Source organism: Otolemur garnettii, unplaced genomic scaffold (genome assembly GCF_000181295.1).
Source record: "Otolemur garnettii isolate 467f Iridium unplaced genomic scaffold, OtoGar3 scaffold00029, whole genome shotgun sequence".
Taxonomy (NCBI): domain Eukaryota; kingdom Metazoa; phylum Chordata; class Mammalia; order Primates; family Galagidae; genus Otolemur; species Otolemur garnettii.
In genome coordinates, this window is record NW_003852424.1 from 15,985,850 (window position 1) to 16,003,477 (window position 17,628).

Here is a 17,628-nt window from a genome sequence, read left to right on the forward strand (position 1 = left end):
GTTTGGTGGGCCCAGGCTGGATTCGAACCCGCCCCCTTAGGTGTATGTGGCTGGCGCCTTAGCCACTTGAGCCACAGGCACCAAGCCAGTGAGACTCTGTCTTTGAAAAAAAAAAAGCCAATGGGTAGAGAGACAATTCGGATGGGGGTGGGGCCGTGTGCACAGCAGGTGCTCCCTTGGACTGTTTGAGGGATTTTTCACCAGTCCTAGGGGTCATTTTCTGTAGTGTCCCTCAAACTCTCACATCCAGCAGGGACCAAACTGAGCTCTCTATCCTTACAAATTGCTTCTTTTTGCAGGTTAGTTGCCATCTGGGTTCGTGTTCTAGGGTGGTCTAGGGATGATCACAAACTAGGAGACTTGAAACAACTGACATTTCTTCTCTCATGGTCCCAGAGGCCAGAAGTCTGAAGTCAGGGTGTTGTGCACAGAGGGAGGGCCCTTCTTGCCTCCTCAAGCTTCTGGGAGCTCCAGGTGTCCTTGGCTAGTGGCCGTATTTCTCCAGTCTCTGCCTCCATCTCCACGCAACCATCTCTTCTGCATCTGTGTCTTCTTTTCTCAGTCTTATAAGGACATTTGTCATTGCACTTGGAGACCACCTTAATCTAGGGTGATCTCATCTCAAGATCCTTAATTATCTGCAAAGACCCTTTTCAAATAAGGCCACTGTCCAGGGTCCAAGATGACATAATACTTTTGGTGGGAGGGGAACTGTCATTCAACCTTCTCTACCCTCACAGACCACACCATTCAAGCAGTCCTAGGCATCCTTCTCCTCAGCCTCCACCAAAGCCTCAGATATCCCCTGCTCTCTGCCCCCACAATCTCTGGCTCAGTCTTTGCCTTCTCCTGCTTTTACTTTGGCTCTGCCTCCTCCTTGATGGCCCTGGGAGACCCTTTCCAGCATACACCGTGCTTAAACACCTTCCACGACTCCCCATTGCCCTTGGCATTAGTCCACATTCTTTGCCTGTTGCTTAAAGCCCTTCACTCCCTGTCCCCTCACCCACTTGGTCACACACTTCAGAAAGCCCATGTCCTAGACACCAGGCACAGATGCGCATGCTGTCTAGGCCAGGTGGGACCTTCTTTGCCCACAGCTCCTCTGGCCCTTCCTCCAGAAGCCCTCCCCAGGCAGAGCCACCTATTGCCCTCTGGACTTTCCCCAACCTTGTGTCCCTTCCTTTGCTCCAGGCTGACCACACAGAGGTGTGTCAGGCTTGGCCTCTTTCCAGTGTCACCCAGCAGTGTGATGTCCCCCAGCCTAGCAGGGACCTATTGCAGAGAAACCATAGAGAGTCACTTCCCCAGAGAGCACACCCCTGGGGCTGGAGAGAGGGGTATCCTTGTGAGCTGTCAGGCAGAACTGAGCCCAAGTCCTCACTTTATAACAGGTGTCCTCAAACTACGGCCCATGGGCCATATGCAGCCTGCCTAGGACATTTTTCCAGCCCGTCAGGTGTTTTTACTGCTGCTGCCTGTCCTGCTTAGCAGCTGACTTGTCCTGGGGCCCACAGTCTGCCCCTCCAATGGTCTGAGGAACAGTGAACTGGCCCCCTGTTTAAAAAGTTTGAGGACCCCTGCTCTATAACTTCCTGTGTGTGTGACTTGGGCCACTGTGAACTTCAGTCTCTTCATCTCTGAGGTGGGCATTTTCTCCCCCACCATTGAAGTTCTCTGGGGTTGCCCTGCCCTGCCCTTCTCTGGGAGTCAGAGCCCCATATTTTGGGGAACCTGTATCATTAAGTAACTCCCTAATGATTCTACAAATATGTCTATAAATCAAACAGTTGGTTTCTAGACGAAATCATAGGTGGCACTCAGTGGTCTTTTCATATGTGCTCTTATAGCCAGCTGTGCCCTCAACGAAATATGAATGGTTTGGGATCAATTTCAAGGAAGATGATGTAATTGAGTCCCTTCACCATTCCACATCCTGGGTACCAAAGCCCCAAAGTGCAGAGGATAGAAATGCAGTGGCATTGAATACCCCTAGATTCAAATGCCAGCTCCATTCCTTGCTTGCTGTGCAGTCTTAGACAAGTCATTTTCCCTCTCTAAGCCTTAATTCCTCCACAGTCCAGGACACTCAACTTGTAGAATTCCTAAAAGAGACAGCCATAGAGCCTGGTATCTAGTACAAGGGTCATACTTGGAAAATGCTAGTGAATCAGCTCTTATTGATACTGCTGTTACATTTTTTTTTTTTTTGAGAGAGAGAGCGAGAGAGTGTCTCACTCTCTTGCTCACCCTAGAGTGCCATGGAGTCAGTCTACCTCATAGCAACATCAAACTCCTGGGCTCAAGTGATCTTCTTGCCTCAGCCTCTTGAATAGCTGGGACTACAAGCACCTGCCACCATTCTCGGCTAATTTTCCTATTTTTAGTAGAGATGGAGTCTCACTTTTGCTCAGACTGGTCTCAAAGTCCTGAGCTCAAGTGATCCTCCTACTTTGGCCTCCCAGAGTGTGAGGATTACAGGTGTAAGCCACCACATCTACCCTTCTTTTTTTAAATATTATTTTTCTTCCTATATTGCCGTAGGTATACTGAACTTGTTTATGGCAAAGTCTTGTTTTTTTGGCATTTTTAGGTATTCAGATCCCTAGTCCCTCAAGTAGTCTATGGTCATCTTTACATGAGGGATGGAGAAGGTCACAGGCTGAAACCCAAACCTCCAGGGTTCAAATTTACTCTCTGGTCCCCATCATTGTTGTGTGACCTTGGGCAGATAACTGAATGGCTGGTGCCTCAATTTCCCCAATCCATAGGATGAGGATGGAAATAGAAATAATTATGCTATTCTCTTGGGCTAATCTGAGGACTGGAAGGATTAATGTGGGTAGAATGTCCCATGAGATGCCTGGTGTTCAATCCACTTCAACTGTTATCATTGTTATTATAGTATTATGAGTCATGAAACTCCAAAAGCTCAGATCTTGGAGAAGAGAGCAGAGAACCTTATTGTGAGGAGGGACCCTCAGGATTCCCCAGCAGTGACGTTTCCTCTCTGGGGAGGCTTTGCTTGCTTACCTCCAGGGATGGGAAACTCTCTCCCTCCCAAGAGAGCTGTGATGGGGCAGATCTAGTTATTAGGAAACTTTTATCCACTGGACAGCTGTCTTGTTCCCTAAGGATCTTGTGCCTCTTGGTACCTGAATGCTCTGTCTTAGACAAGGAAATGTATCCTCTCATAGTTCTGGAGGCCAGAAATTCAAGATCAAGATGTTAGCAGGGCTGGTCCCTCCTGAGTTCATGAGGAGAAATCTGTCCTAGCCCTCCTCTAGCTTCTGTTTGGTGCCTGACATCCTTGTTGTTTCATGGCATGTAGATGCATCACCCTGATCTGTGCCTCCTCCCTCACGTGGCCTTCTCTCCATGTATATCTTGGTGTCTAAATTTCCACCAGTCACATTGGATCAGGTCCCATCGTAATGAGCTCATCTCAACTAACTCCATCTGCAATGGCCCTATTTCCAAATGAGGTCCCCTTCTGAGGTCCTGGAGATTAGGACTGCAAAATATGATTTGGGATGGGGCACATTCATCCCATAACAAGAACTATGAATCAAGGCTCTAATTGTCCAGAAATGGGTAAACATTACACGTTTTCTAGTTGGTAAAGCCACCAACTAGAAAAGACAAGGTAAGAGGCTAAGAAGAGATTGGGCTGAGACCCAGCGAGAAGCTGCGAGAACGCACTTCAGCACCGGGGACAGCGGCTCACTGGTTTTTGTGTACGCGTGTGTCCCTTTCACTACAAATCTCCCTGGCCCTGAGATTGATGGCCTTAAAGGTTGCTTGGAGGACCCAATCTGATCCTCCCTGAGCCACTACCCTTCAAAGTCCTGCAGACAGGGACGTCACAGACAAAAAATGATCCTAGGAAGGACTTTCTTTTTCTTTCTTTTTCTTTTTTTTTGAGACAGCGTCTCACTGTGTTGCCCAGGCTAGAGTGCTGTGCGTTCACAACAACCTCAAACTCCTGGGTTCAAGTGATCCTCCTGCCTCACCCTCCCATATATCCGGAACTACAGTTACCTGCCACAATGTCCTGCTGGCTTTTCTATTTTTAGTAGAGATTACGTCTCACTCCTGGTCAGGCTGGTCTTGAACTTCTGAGTGTTCACCTTGGCCTCCCAGAGTGCTAGGATTACAGGCATGAGCCACTGCACCTGGCCAGGAAGAACATGTTTACATTATTATTTTTTGAGGCAGGGTCTTGCCCTGTTGTCTGGGCTACAATTCAGTGGCATCATCATAGCTCACTATAACCTCAAACTCCTGGGCTCAAGCAATCGTCCTACCTTGGTCTCACTAGTAGGTGGGGCAACAGGTGAATGCTGCAACCATGCCTGGCTTATTTTTTATTTTTATTTTTAGTGATGGGATCTTGCTATGTTGCCCAGGCTGGTCTCAAACTCCTGGTCTTAAATGATCCTCCGGCCTCAACCTCCCAAAGTGCTGGGATTATAAGCATGAGCCACTGTGGCTGGCTAATTTTTCTAGTTTTTGTAGACACAGAGTCTCACTCTTGCTCAGGCTAGGGGGATGTTTTTTGTCATTATTTTACAACCACCTAAAGCCAAACCTCTTGCTGATAATGCCTTATTTCTCTCAGGACTTGGGGCTAGTTGTTTTAGTGTGATTCCTTTTGTTTGTTTGTTGGGAAGAGTGTGGGGAATAAAATTCAGAAAATGTGGAAACCTCAAGAAGAGAGTGCAGAAACAAGCTATGGAATAGAAGATGTTTACATCATGTATAACAACAACAACAAATGACCAGCACAAAGACTCTATAAAGAGCTCCTGCAAAGTGCCGAGTTGCCCAACTTCATTAATAATTAGGAAGGTATATTAATTCTCAATGAAATACAACGGCATGCCTATTAAATGACTAACATTTAAAAGGTTGGCAAAGCCAAGGGTTAGTGAAGATACAGCACTAATAGAACCAGACATTGGTACAACCCACTTTGGAAAACTATTTGAAAGAATTGATAAAGGTTAAACATATGCCTATCTCATAGCCAGCAATTCCATGCCTGGGTATGCTTTTGTACATTAAAATATATGGACAAGAGTGTTCCATAGCAAATCTATTCATAATAGCCCCAAACAACAAACAATTCAAATGCCCATCACAAGAGAGTGGATAAATAATTTGTAGTATATTCATAAGATAAAATACTGTACAGCAACAAGAAAGAATTAACCCCTGCTGAATACAACCACATGTTGTTGAGTGTATGTTGAGTGAAAGAAGTCAAAGGTGTACACATGCTATGATTCTATTCATACAGGTTCAAAATCAGAAGCCACTCAATGACATTGATCAGTAATGTGTGCAGGGTGAGAAACCACAATGAAAGCCCATCACAAGAGCCAGGGTAGAGGTTACTTCTAGGGGTGGAGGGGATTGTGATGGCATGGGAGCACCCAGGCTTCTAGGGGCTTCATGGTGACTGCCATGTTCCATTTCTTGATCTGAGAGATGGTTATACGGTTATAGTTATTGTTACGTCGTACACTTACATGTTTGCCCTTTTCAGACAAGTATGTTTGTAATATGTCTCAATTACAATTTTTATTGTGGTAAAATATATATAACATAAAATTTACATATCTTAACCATTTTTAAGTGCACAGCTCAGTGGCATTAAGCACATTTAGTGTTGTACAACCATCACCACCCTCTGTCTCCAGAAATTTCTCATCCTCCTAAGCTGAAACTCTGTCCCTATGAAATACTAACTCCCCACACCCTCCCAGCCCCTGGTACCTACTGTTCTACTTTCTGGTTTTGTGAATCCGAGGATTCTAACAACTTCCTATGAGAATAATTAGACAGGATTTGTGTTTTTATGACTGGCTTATTTCACCAAGCATAACATTCTCAAGGTTCATCCACATTGCAGCATATGTTAGAATTTCCTTCCCTTTTTAGGCTGGATAATATTCCACTGTGTGGATGGCTCACATTTTGTTTAGCTATTCATCCCTCCACGGACACTTGGGTTGCTTCTACCTTTGACTATGTGAATAGTGCTACTATCAACACTTTTAAACAAATACCTGTTTGCATCCCTGCTTTCAGTTCTTTTGAATGTATATATCCAGAAGTGAAATTGCTGGGTCATATGGTAATTCTATGTTTGGTTTTTGAGGAACTGTCAAATTCTTTTCCCAGCAGCCAGACCATTTTCCATTCCCAACATCAGTGTTTTTAAAATGGTAGCAACTAGAAACTCTTGGTGAGTCTAGTAAGGAGATTTAAAAATAAAATAAAAAGCTAGAAACCTATTTAAGCTCTGCTTAGTCCCCTCCCCCACCTGCAGGGCTCCCAGGGACTTCTATAGACCTGGGGTGGGGACCCCTCCCCATCACTCAGCCCAGCTGATGGGGAGCCAGCAGCTTGGCTAGTGAGGCCCAGCAGGAGGCCGCTTTAATTAGCTCCTGCCTGGGGCAGAAGTGGATGCCTCAGAGCTCTGCTCTGGGGGTCCCTGGGTGGGGAGCAAGCAGAGAGGTTAGGAACCAGAGAGGGTCCGACAGCATGAGAGCAACCAACAGTGATCTCATTTCAGAGGCAGCAAAACAGGTTCACAGAGATCAGAAAGCCTGGCTCAGGAGCCCAGACTCCGGTGGCCATTCCAAGACACCAGACTTCCTGCCCTCTGCCCCACGCCAGAATGTCACCCAATCACAGCCTCGCTCTGGATCACTCCCAAGACTGGCCCTGCCCCTTGCCTGTCTTTGTTGGCCCTTCCCTAGGCGGCTGTGCCACACCCAAGCCCCGCTCCTCCTGGGTGGTGGTTGTTGGTCCATTCTGTGGCTCTCTTGGACCATCCTGTCTGATGTGGGAAACTGAGGCCCAGAGAGAGGCAGCGCCTGATTCACGGCAGTCAGCAGCAGAGTCCGCTGCACTCTCTTCCAGTTCTGGGCCCTCTTCTGTCTTCTTGGGACTACTGGTGCCCTCCCCCTGCTCTCCTGTAGGCTGCAGCTCCATCCACTGCCCCCTTCCCACCTTGTCCAGTGTCGTCAGAATCTTGGAGCTTCAGCCATTGACTTAATTAACAGCTTGGACCTCCTTGGACCCACTCCCCTGTCTTACCCTTTAGTGTGTGCTGAGCCACTGTGGACACCCCCCCAACCCCCCAGAAATGTGGTTCCTGCATCCTCTTCTCTTTTTATTTTTTTAAATTATAGTATAGGCTCGGCGCCTATGGCTCAAGTGGCTAAGGCGCCAGCCACGTACACCTAAGGTGGTGGGTTTGAATCCAGCCCGGGCCCGCCAAACAATGATGAGGACTGCAACCAAAAAATAGCCGGGCGTTGTGGCAGGCGGCTGTAGTCCCAGCTACTTGGGAGGCTGAGGCAGGAGACTCACTTGAGCCCAGGAGTTGGAGGTTGCTATGAGCTGTGATGCCATGGCACTCTACCCAGGAGGATAGCTTGAGACTCTGTCTCAAAAAAATAAATAAATAAATAAAATAAAATTATAGTATAATGCACACAACGTAAAGTTGGCCATTTTAATCATTTTTAATGCACTATTCAGTGGCATGTAAGTGCAGGAACACGATTGTACAACCATCTCCACTACCCATCTCCAAAACTTTCTCATCCTCCCAAACTGGAACTCTGTTCCCATGAAACACTAACTCCCCTTTCCCTCCCCAGCCCCTAGCACCCACCATTCTACTTTTTGTCTCTGTCACTCTGATGCCTCTAGGGACCTCCTGTGAGTTGAATTTCACAGGATTTGTCCTTTAGTGTCTGTAATGAGCATCATGTTTTCAAGCTCCATACATGGTTGTAGCCTGTGTCAGAGTTTCGTTCTTCTTAAAAACTAAATAATATTCCTTTGTGTTGATGGAGCACATTGTTTATCTACCAGTGGGCACTTGCATTGTTTCCACTTTTTGGCTATTATGAATCAGGCTGCTATAAATATGGATGTACAAGTATTCTCTTTTCTTAACACCCTTGTTTCTCTCCCCTTTAGGCTGTGCCTTCCTCACCTACTGTGCCAGGGATTCTGCCATCAAAGCTCAGACTGCCCTGCACGAGCAGAAGACCTTGCCTGGGGTGAGTTGTGTGCTGTCTGGAGAGGGGGATTTGGGGAGGCTGCTCTCAGCCAAGGATGGGGGCCAAGGGCCTTCCTGGGATCAGTTGTGAATTTTTTTTTTTTTTTTGAGACAGGCTTACTTTGTCACTCTCTGTAGAGTGCTGTGGCATCACAGCTCATAGCAACCTCAAACTCTTAGGCTTACGTGATTCTCTTGCTTCAGCCTCCCAAGTATTTGGGACTACAGGTGCCCACCACAACACCTAGCTATTTTTAGAGATGAGGTCTTGCTCTGGCTCAGGCTAGTCTCGAACTCATGAGCTCAGGCAATCCACCCACCTTGGCCTCCCAAAGTGCTAGGATTACAGGCATGAGCTACCACCCTGGCCAGCTGTGAATTTTGTATACAGAGGGATAGAAATCACCATCAGAATGAGCATTTATTGAGTGCCTACTGTGTGTATATTTCACACCAGAGTAGTGTGTGGTCGTCCAGATGGCCCAGAGTGTGAGTGTTATTGGGTTGAGATATGAAGGATGAAGAAGCATTAGCAGGTAAAGAGAACGGTCTGTACAAAGACCCTGGGGCAGGACTATGCCTGGTGTGTTGGAGGAACTACAAGGAGGCCTGTGTGGCTGGAGCAGAGTGAGGAGGGGGAGAGCACAAAGGAGATGGGACAAGGCCTGGTGGCCTTCAGGGAGGCGCCTAGATACTACCTGCTTCTCATCATAAAAAGGAAAAAGATTTCCCCGCCTTGGCCTCATGAAATAAATAAAGCCACAGCCCCTTGGTGTAGGGAGTGCTTGGTGCTTGGTCTGTGTTTCCATCTGCAGAGCAGGCTGGCTTGGGTGCTGTCTCGGATGAATCTCTCTTATCAGTCCTCTGAAGAATCTCTCTTATCAGTCCTGTCCTGTTTGGATGTGAAGGATGGGCAGTCCTCCTGAGGCCACCAATCCAAATCCCCAGGCAGTTGAAGGAATCACAGTGGGCCATGGCAGCCCACCTCATGAGCTCTGAGGGGGCAGATCTCCTCTGATTTTCAGCACAGGAAGAGAATATCAGGGCAGGGTGAGGAAGAGGAAGGCTTCGCTGAGGAGGTGACATTTTAGAAGAAGCCTGAAAAGGAGAAGGAAGGGCCCTTTAGGCAGAAGGGACAACACGTGAGAAAGCAATCTGGCATCTGTGAAATAAATACCGAGTTCACTTTTCTTTCTCCTTTGGACCTTCCCCAACCAGCCAGAAGTTGGAGGACAAGTCATTCCATGCAGATTAGCACCCAGGGGCACAGTGGGGTTCTAAGGACTAAGGACAGTATTAGTTACATATTGCCACATAACAAATTACTCCATGACTGAGTGGTTTCAAATAATGATCACTTGTTATCTCATGGTTACCAGGGATCAGGAATTTGGGAGTGAGTTTGCTGCATGATCCTGACTCAGGGGCTCTTGCTTGGCAGAAGTTCGATTGCCACTGGGGAATCTGCTTCCAAGCTGTCTTTCTTTTTTTTTTTTTTTTTTAGAGAAAGAGTCTCACTTTATTGCCCTTGGTAGAGTACTGTGGCATCACACATCTCACAGCAACCTCCAACTCCTGGGCTTAGGCAATTCTCTTGCCTCAGTCTCCCAAGTAGCTGGGACTACAGGCACCCGCCAGAATACCCAGCTATTTTTTGTTGCAGTTTGGCCAGGGCCAGGTTCAAACCCGCCACCCTTGGTATTTGCAGCCGGTGCCCTACCCACTGAGCCACAGGTGCCACCCTATTTCAGTGAGTTTTAAAGCAATCACCACAGGATCTAGAGCAGAGCCATCCATTAGAGATATAATATGAACTGTAGACATAATTTAAAATTTTCTATTACTCACATGAAAAAAGTAAAAAGTATAGAAATCATACATACTCTTTTTTTTTTACTTTTTAGATAGAGTTTCACTTGTTGCCTTGGTAGAGAGCTGTGGTGTCATAGCTCACAGCAACCTCAAACTCCTGGCCTTAAACAATTCTTTTGCCTCAGCCTCTCAAGTAGCTGGGACTACAGGCTCCCACCACAACACCGGCTATTTTTTGTTGCAATTGTCATTGTTGTTTAGCTGGCTCAGGCTGGGTTTGAACCTGCCAGCCTTGACCCACTGACACCATAACCATTGTGCTACAGGTGCTGAGCCCAAGCTGACTTTCTAGCATCGTTGTTAGTCAGAGGCCTCAGTTCCTTCCTATGTGGGCTACTCCATAGGAGATGTTTGAGCTTCCTCACAATATGGCCACTGCCTAGCCCAGAGCAGGGGATCCAAGAGTGTTTGAGGAAGAAATGAAGTCACAGCACCTTTTCAGGCCAAGCCTTAGAATTTAAAGCAATTTTGGAACTCTTTTTCTGGAATGGCCATGAGAGCTGTTGTCATATGAGATCTGACAATTAAGTTCTCAAACTCATCCTAGGAAAAGTGCCTTGAAGTATGGACTAGGTGCTGGTGTCAGTGCATAGCTTTCCAAGGGGAGTAGTTTGAAGGTGACCATAGTGATATTCAGCAGTGAGGTATGTAGTACTCTTACATCCAGATTGTGGGGTTCAAAGTCTCTCTTCAATGCCACTTGAGGGTAGGGGTGGGGTCTCTAGCAATGTCCCATTCTCTCTGGGCTCAGTTTCCCTAGCCTCCTGCAGGGGTCCGGGGTGTGCATGTTCACTATTCCCCAGCACCACTTCATTGCCTAGTTAGTCACCCTGGGAGCCTGGGGCTGCTGCTAGCTCCATTTGACAGGCAGGAAGATGGTGGCTCAGAGAGGGGAAGGGGCTTGTTCAACACCCAGCAAGGAGGTAGGTGGCTGTGACTCAGATCCACCCAACTCCACAGGCCTTTTACCTCTAGCTTCTCTGGTTCAGTTTCCTGCAAGCTTCAATCCACTCTCCTGAAGGTGAGGGCAGGTGTTGGATAAATAAAAGGAGACAGCTCAGAACTGACCCTGGTGATGTGATGACATGAGTAGGCCCCATCAGAGCCTGAGTGTTCCGCAGCCCCCACCCCCAAGTCTGGGCTGTGCTCTTTGAGAGTGGAGCATGACTTTTACAAAAATATTTCTTTTCTTTTCTTTTCCTTTTTTTTTTTTTTTTTTTTTGGAGATAGAGTCTCACTTTGTCTCCCTTCATAGAGTAACATGGCATCATAGCTTGCAGCAACCTCAAACTCTTAGGCTCAAGTGATTCTCTTGCCCTCAGCCTCCCAAGTATCTGGGACTATAGGAACCCATCACAGCACCTGGCTATTTTTAGAGATGAGGTTTCGCTCTTGCTCAGGCTGGTCTTGAACCTGTGAGCTCAGGCGATCCACCCACCTGGGCCTCCCAGAGTGCTAGGATTACAGGTGTGAACCACTGCACCCAGCCTACAAAAATATTTCTTAAAAATTTAAGGCCAAGTGTGGTGGTTTATACCTGTGATCCCAGTACTTAGGGAGGCCAAGGCAGGAGGATCACTACTTGAGGCCAGGAGTTGAAAGAGGCTGAGGAGGGAGCATCAGTTGAGTCCAGGAGTTTGAGGCTTTGGTAAGATGTGATCACACCACTTCAGTCCAGCCTGGGAGACAGAGCAAGACCTTGTCTCTTAAGAAAAATTTTAAAATACTACACACTTATAGAAAAGTACATGTAGCATAAGTAACCACAAAGCAGACACCTCTGTTACCACTGTGTAGTCAGCCTTCTGGAAACCACCCCATCCCTGTTCCTAAGTCTAAGACCCTTTCCCTGCTGAAGAAACTGCTCTCCTGATATTTTATGGTAAGAAACCCTTGCTTTTAAATAAGTATATCCCTAAAATATTAGGCAGGTTTTGCCTGTTCTCCTTCTGACTTAACATGACTGGGATGATAGTACGTGTCTTCTCTGTGCACCTTCTTGCTTCATGCGGTGTGATGAAGAGATTCATCTACATGGTGGCATGGACCAGTGACGTTTGCATTTTCATTCCTGTATATTATTCCATTATATGACAACATCATTTATTTATCCATTATCCTGTTGATGAACATTAGTACAAATAGAGATCCTTGAGGGTTTTGTGAGTTTTTTTGGCAGATACACGTCACATTTCTCTTGAGCATATGCCCAGCATTTCAGATCACAGATCTTCCAACATCTGTAGCTAAGACATGCCTGATTAGCAATGGGAGTGACTTTTGGTGTGAGCTACCCCCCACCTCGGGAGCACCTACAAAAATGGAGTCAGCTTTCAGAAGCAAAGCTGGAGGCTTGTGAAGGTAGATAGAGGTGCTGGGGTCTGAGCACGCTCATCTGAGCTTCCCTTGAAGTCTTCTCCACTGGGAGCTGGTGCACAAGGTTCACCACGTGCTGGAGAAGCCCACCCAGCAGCTCACATGCCCACATGCCTGCACACACACAGCCTGGGAGTCAGGGCAGAGCTGGGTCACGTGAGACATCAAGGCAGCCACCATCTCTCCTGTTCTCTGCCTCCCCCCACAAAAAAATACCACCCTATGGTGTGTTGGGGGATAAGCTAGGAGCAGACCTTTCTCTCTCTCCAGCTCTAGACACCAGAAGGGGAATCAGTGACCCAGCCCCGTGGTCCTCCCCCTCCTCCCCAGCACAGCTGAGCACTCTCCCCCACCAACATAATGCTGCTTTCTGAAGCAAGAGTGAGCCCCCCTTTTCCGGTTCCCTGTGTGAGTGTGACAGCAGTGTCCGTGGGGGATGTAGTTTAATCAGATCTCAGCATTCTGGAATAGGATCCTAAATTGAATAACAGAATCCCAGAATAGAACCTGGAATGGACCTTGGGACCCTGGAATCCAGGCTGACTGCAAGGCTGTCAAGCCCCCCAGGATGCCATCCCTATCTCAGGGCACACCTCCCACCCCTAAAGCCAGAACCAGGGATTCCTGGAAGTGGAGGTATCCCTTCCAGGGCAGTGGAGAGCTATGGAAACCGGTACATCCAGCTCTGCGCTCTTGTCTCTTTCTTCATGAGAGTCTTAGGGACCAAGGGACCTCCAGGCTCCTTGGGTGTCCCACTGCTCATCAGATCACCCTGGAAAGGGGTGGATTTGTCTGGTTGTGCATCCCCTACAGCTCAGACATGGAAGATACTGTGAGCTGGTTGCTCTCCTGAAATCCTCTGCCTTATGATACCAAAATGTCTGATGATTTTACCTCCCTGGGGCTCAATTTCTTTCTTTTTTTTAAAGATAGAGTCTCACTTTGTTGCCCTCAGTAGAGTGCTGTGACATCACAGTTCACAGCAACTTCCAGCTTTTGGGCTTAGGTGATTCTCTTGCCTCAGCCTCCTAAGTAGCTGGGACTACAGGTGCCTGGCAATTTTTTTTGTTGCATTTTGGCCAGGGCTGGGTTCAAACCCGCCACCCTCAGTATATGCGTCCGATGCCTTACTCACTAAGCCACAGGTGCCGCCCCAGGCCTCAGTTTCTTTATGCATAAAATGGGACCGTAGACTTGTTTTAAGGATTCTGTAAGGCAATGTGTGTCAGGTGCTGAACACACAATCCGAGTTCAGCACATGAGTTTTGAATAAATGAATGAATAGCCTAGAGAAGTCAAGCTAGGAGACTCAGGGAAATTCATGCTGTCTTTCCTGACTGTGTTGATACCTGGCACCAGTCTCAGGTTACTTCCCTAGCTGGGCACCATGCCCAGCGTGTTTTGGCCCATGGGACTAGGGCCTGAGTTTCACTTCCTGGGGGAGTCTGTGTCTTGTCGCGTTTCATTTTGGTTGTCACTTGTGGGCTCTGTACTGGGCTCTTGGTGAAGGTGAGTGGGGGAGGAGAGTCTCAGAGCCCTGTGCCCCTTGGCCTCTGCCTCCAGGAGCTCATTCACCCAGATAAAGGGCAGAGCGTGTGCTAGAGGAGAGAGGGCTTCCAGTCATGGTGATGTCTGTGGGCAGAATAACTGAAGCAGATGGATGGTGAAGGGAAGGCCTCAGAGAGGAGGCAGCATTTGAAGGGTGAGGATAGGATGAGCGGGGAGTGCATTCTATCCATGGGTTCATGGGCAATGTTCACAGGGGTGTGTAGCAGGAGGAGGGAGAGGAATGATAGGAGTTGAGCAGCACAGGGGCCTCAAGTGTCAGGATGAGGTGAGGAGCTGGCACTCTAAGAGCAACAGGGAGCCATAGCTGTGTTTAGAGCAGGGAAGTGGCTTGGTCTAGGTGTGTCACAGAAGTTGGGCAGGGGCACTGGAAGGAGAGAAGGAAGGTGGAATAGTGGCTGGGGCAACCCAGGTGTGTGTAGGGGGGCCCAATTTGCTTTCTTCCTTTTCACATTACCTAGAAATAGTCCATTTAGGGCCTCCCCTGAGCCACAAATCTTAAGGCACAACTTTGCAAATCCAAGAGAATCCTGATCAGCAGAGGTGACTCCTGCAGTGGTGTCCTACCCCCCCCCTCCCCTGGAGCTTCAGTTTTCCATCTCTAACACACACAGATCAGACATAAAGGACCCTGTTTTTCCAGTGTTGGATGCCTTGGCTGGAATCACCCTGCAAACTGGGAGTACAGCAAGGGCTGTATCCCAGTCACCTAGTGTGTGCTCACCCACACCCCTAAATCTCAACACTCTCCCCAGCCTAGGGGATCCCTTCGCTGTAGGTATGGCTGGGTCCTCAGAGGACTTCTCTCCCTTCATTCTGGCCTTGGTTTGCTCATCTATAAAGTGAAAATGAATATTTCTACATCTCATAAAGTTGTCTGGAGATTAGATGGATCAGTAGATATAGGAATTGTTCTGACATGAGAAATTATTCCCATCCTCTCCAACCTCTTACTCCTACTTCACAACCCACTGCAGATTTTCCATCTTTGGTTCAGCTCCAGCATAGCCCTTTACTGTCCTCACAGATCCAGGCTCCTTCTGCCTTGATTTCTCCTTCCACCCCAGCCCCAACCACTGAGAGTGACTGTGTCTAGTTCTGTCTTCTTGCCAGACCAGTGGGGGAGGGGCCCTCCTTGGGGGAGCATGGGGCTCACCGGGAATGTTGTTGACTATTGAAAAGAGGAAAAGAGGGGGCAAAGAAGAGATGCAGCAATGGGGAGCCAGAGAAGGTGGAGGAGGGAGGGAGGGCACTCGGCAGAGACCTCGATGGGACAGATGGAGAGAGGGAGCCGGAAGGAGGTGGGCAGAGCCAGATGGGCGGGCAGGGGCGACAGGAGGGGTAGGGTGTGGGGAGACCCAGATCCTTGCCTGGCACGCCTCCTCTCGGCTCCAGCGGGCAGCACCGGCAGGGCCCGCTCAGGCGTCGGGCACAGGATCCCGGCGCGGGCCCGAGCGAGTGAGCGTGCGTGCGGCGTGTGCGCGCCTGTGCGCCTGGGGCGGCCGGGCGGGAGGCGGCACGTGGATGCCAGCCTGGCGCGCGTCTCCAGGCCGGTGGGTAAGGCGGGTGCCGGGCCGCGGGGTGGGCACGGCTGGGCCCGGGAGCTCGGCGTTAGAGCTGGGGCCTAGAAAGGAGGGGCTCCGCACCCAGCTTCTCTGGGCCAGACTAAGACGCATCCCTTCTCTCCGCCGCCAAGCTGACCCCGGAGGGGGAAGGGACCTCGCAGTAGGAGGCGGAAGGGCCCAGGCTCAGCTTAGCGCCTGGGCGGGGAAAATAGGGGAGCTGGTACCCCAGGCCGTAGGGAGGTTGGAGGGTTCATAGATGGGGGCAGATTCCACCCCACCCTCGTGGCCGCCCCTGCCTCTCTTCTTCCCTCCCTCCCTTCTTGGCTCATCCATCTCCAGAAGATTATATTTAAATATCTCTTTTGTGCAAGGCAGGAGCTGGGCTCGCCCCTAAGAGGCGGTTTCCATGGCAACAACAATTGCCAGCTTCCGTGTGGTGAATCAGCGTTGCCATGACAAACCCATCCTCATCTGCCCAAGGTGCTGGGAGGGGGGAGGAGGTGAGGGGCCAGCGGAGGTGGGGTGGGCTTGGGGGAGAACAAGAGGCTGGAGCTCAGGTGCCCCCCTTCCCCAACACCCCTGGTCTGCCCACAGTCTAGAAGCTGGTCCCATCTAGATGAAACATTTTCCTCTTCTGCCTCCTGCTAGCAGGGTGTGGTACCCAGGTAGAAAGGGCCTGGCCGTGTGTGTGTTGGGGAGGGGGCAATCCTGCTGACTGATGGGGGAAGGGAGACATGGGTTTGCCTTTTCCCAGGTGATCAGGGTTCCTCTGAAGGTGTGTCTGGGTGGCAGGAAGTTTGGGCTGGGATAAGTGGGAACACTGGATCAGGCAGGCAGCGGCCTCTCTGGTGCCCAAACAGGCAGTCAGACACGTGTAGGGGGCCCAGGGAGGGGGAAGAGCCTCTGAAGGGGCAAGCTCAGAGAGGGGAGGAGAAATCAGCATGGGAAGGGGCTCTGAAGAGGGGCAGAATGGGGGCAGAATGGTGAATGTGAAGCTGGGGTCAGGTCACAAGGGAAGGAATTCAGAGGGGAGAGGACTTTAGGGGTCCAAAGATGGGGAGGGAGCCCTACTGGAGTAATGAGTAGAGAGATCTCCAAATCTGGAGTCCAGAAAGCCTTCACCTGCCCTGACCTTACACAAATAACTTTTCTCCAGGGCTTGATTTTTATTTTTTGTATCACTTTTCTTTTCTTTTTATAAATTTCAGAATGTTAGGAGATATACATGTTTTGCTTACATACTTTGTTTATGTACAGATTAAGTAAAAGTTATACATATAAGTGCACCCTTCACCCAATGTGCACTGTACCCAATAGGTGTGAATTTGCCCATCCCCTCCTACCCCTTCCTCCCAACTTGATTTTCTTTCCTTCCTTCCATCTTTCTTCCTTCCTTACTTCCTCCCTCCTTCCCTTCCTCCCTCCCTCCCTTCCTTCCTTCCTTTCTTTTGAGACAGAGTCTCACTATGTTGCCCTAGGTAGAGTGCTGTGGTGTCACAGCTCACAGCAACCTGAAACTCTTGGGCTTAAGCGATTCTCTTGCCTCAGCCTCCCAAGTAGCTGGGACTAAAGGCACCCACCACAATGCCCAGCTATTTTTTTTTTGAGACAGAGTCTCAATATGTGGCCCTCAGTAGAGTGCTATGGCATCACAGCTCACAGCAACCTCAAACTCCTGGGCTCAAGAGATTCTCTTGCTTCAACCTCCCAAGTAGCTGAGACTACAGCTGCCCACCACAATGCCCAGCTTCTTTTGTTGTTGTTGCAGTTGACTTTGTTTAGCTGGCCTGGGCCAGGTTTGAACCCGCCACCTTGGTGTATGTGGCTGGCACCGTAATCACTGTGCCATGGGCACCGAGCCTGCCTGGCTATTTTTTTATTGCAGTTGTCATTGTCATTGAGCAGGCCCAGGCCAGGCTGGAACCCTCCAGCCTTGGTGTATGTGGCCGGTGCCCTACTCACTGAGCTACAGGCACCGAGCCTCCAGCTTGATTTTCATTGAGATTTACTTCCATGTGTTCACTTTACTGTTGATTGATTAGTTCCAGTTTGGTATTGAGTACATGTGTTTGTTTCTCCATTCATGTGATGTTTCACTTAGAACAATGGTTTCCAGTTCCATCCAGGCTGTCCAAAAAAGATGCTAGATCACCATTTTTTATG

General features: G+C 49.0%; 1 protein-coding gene across 23 annotated transcripts in view; it reads left to right on the forward strand.

Annotated features, from left to right (window-relative positions):
- The window catches only part of CELF5 (CUGBP Elav-like family member 5), a 48,532-nt gene that overhangs the window by 10,656 nt on the left and 20,248 nt on the right, over positions 1-17,628 (forward strand). For all 23 annotated transcript variants that reach the window (XM_003788729.1, XM_012804553.1, XM_023512580.1 and 20 more), the window contains exon 2: positions 8,005-8,087. In XM_003788729.1, coding sequence (XP_003788777.1) covers positions 8,005-8,087 — 83 coding nt within the window. The remainder of the gene's footprint in view (positions 1-8,004; positions 8,088-17,628) is intronic.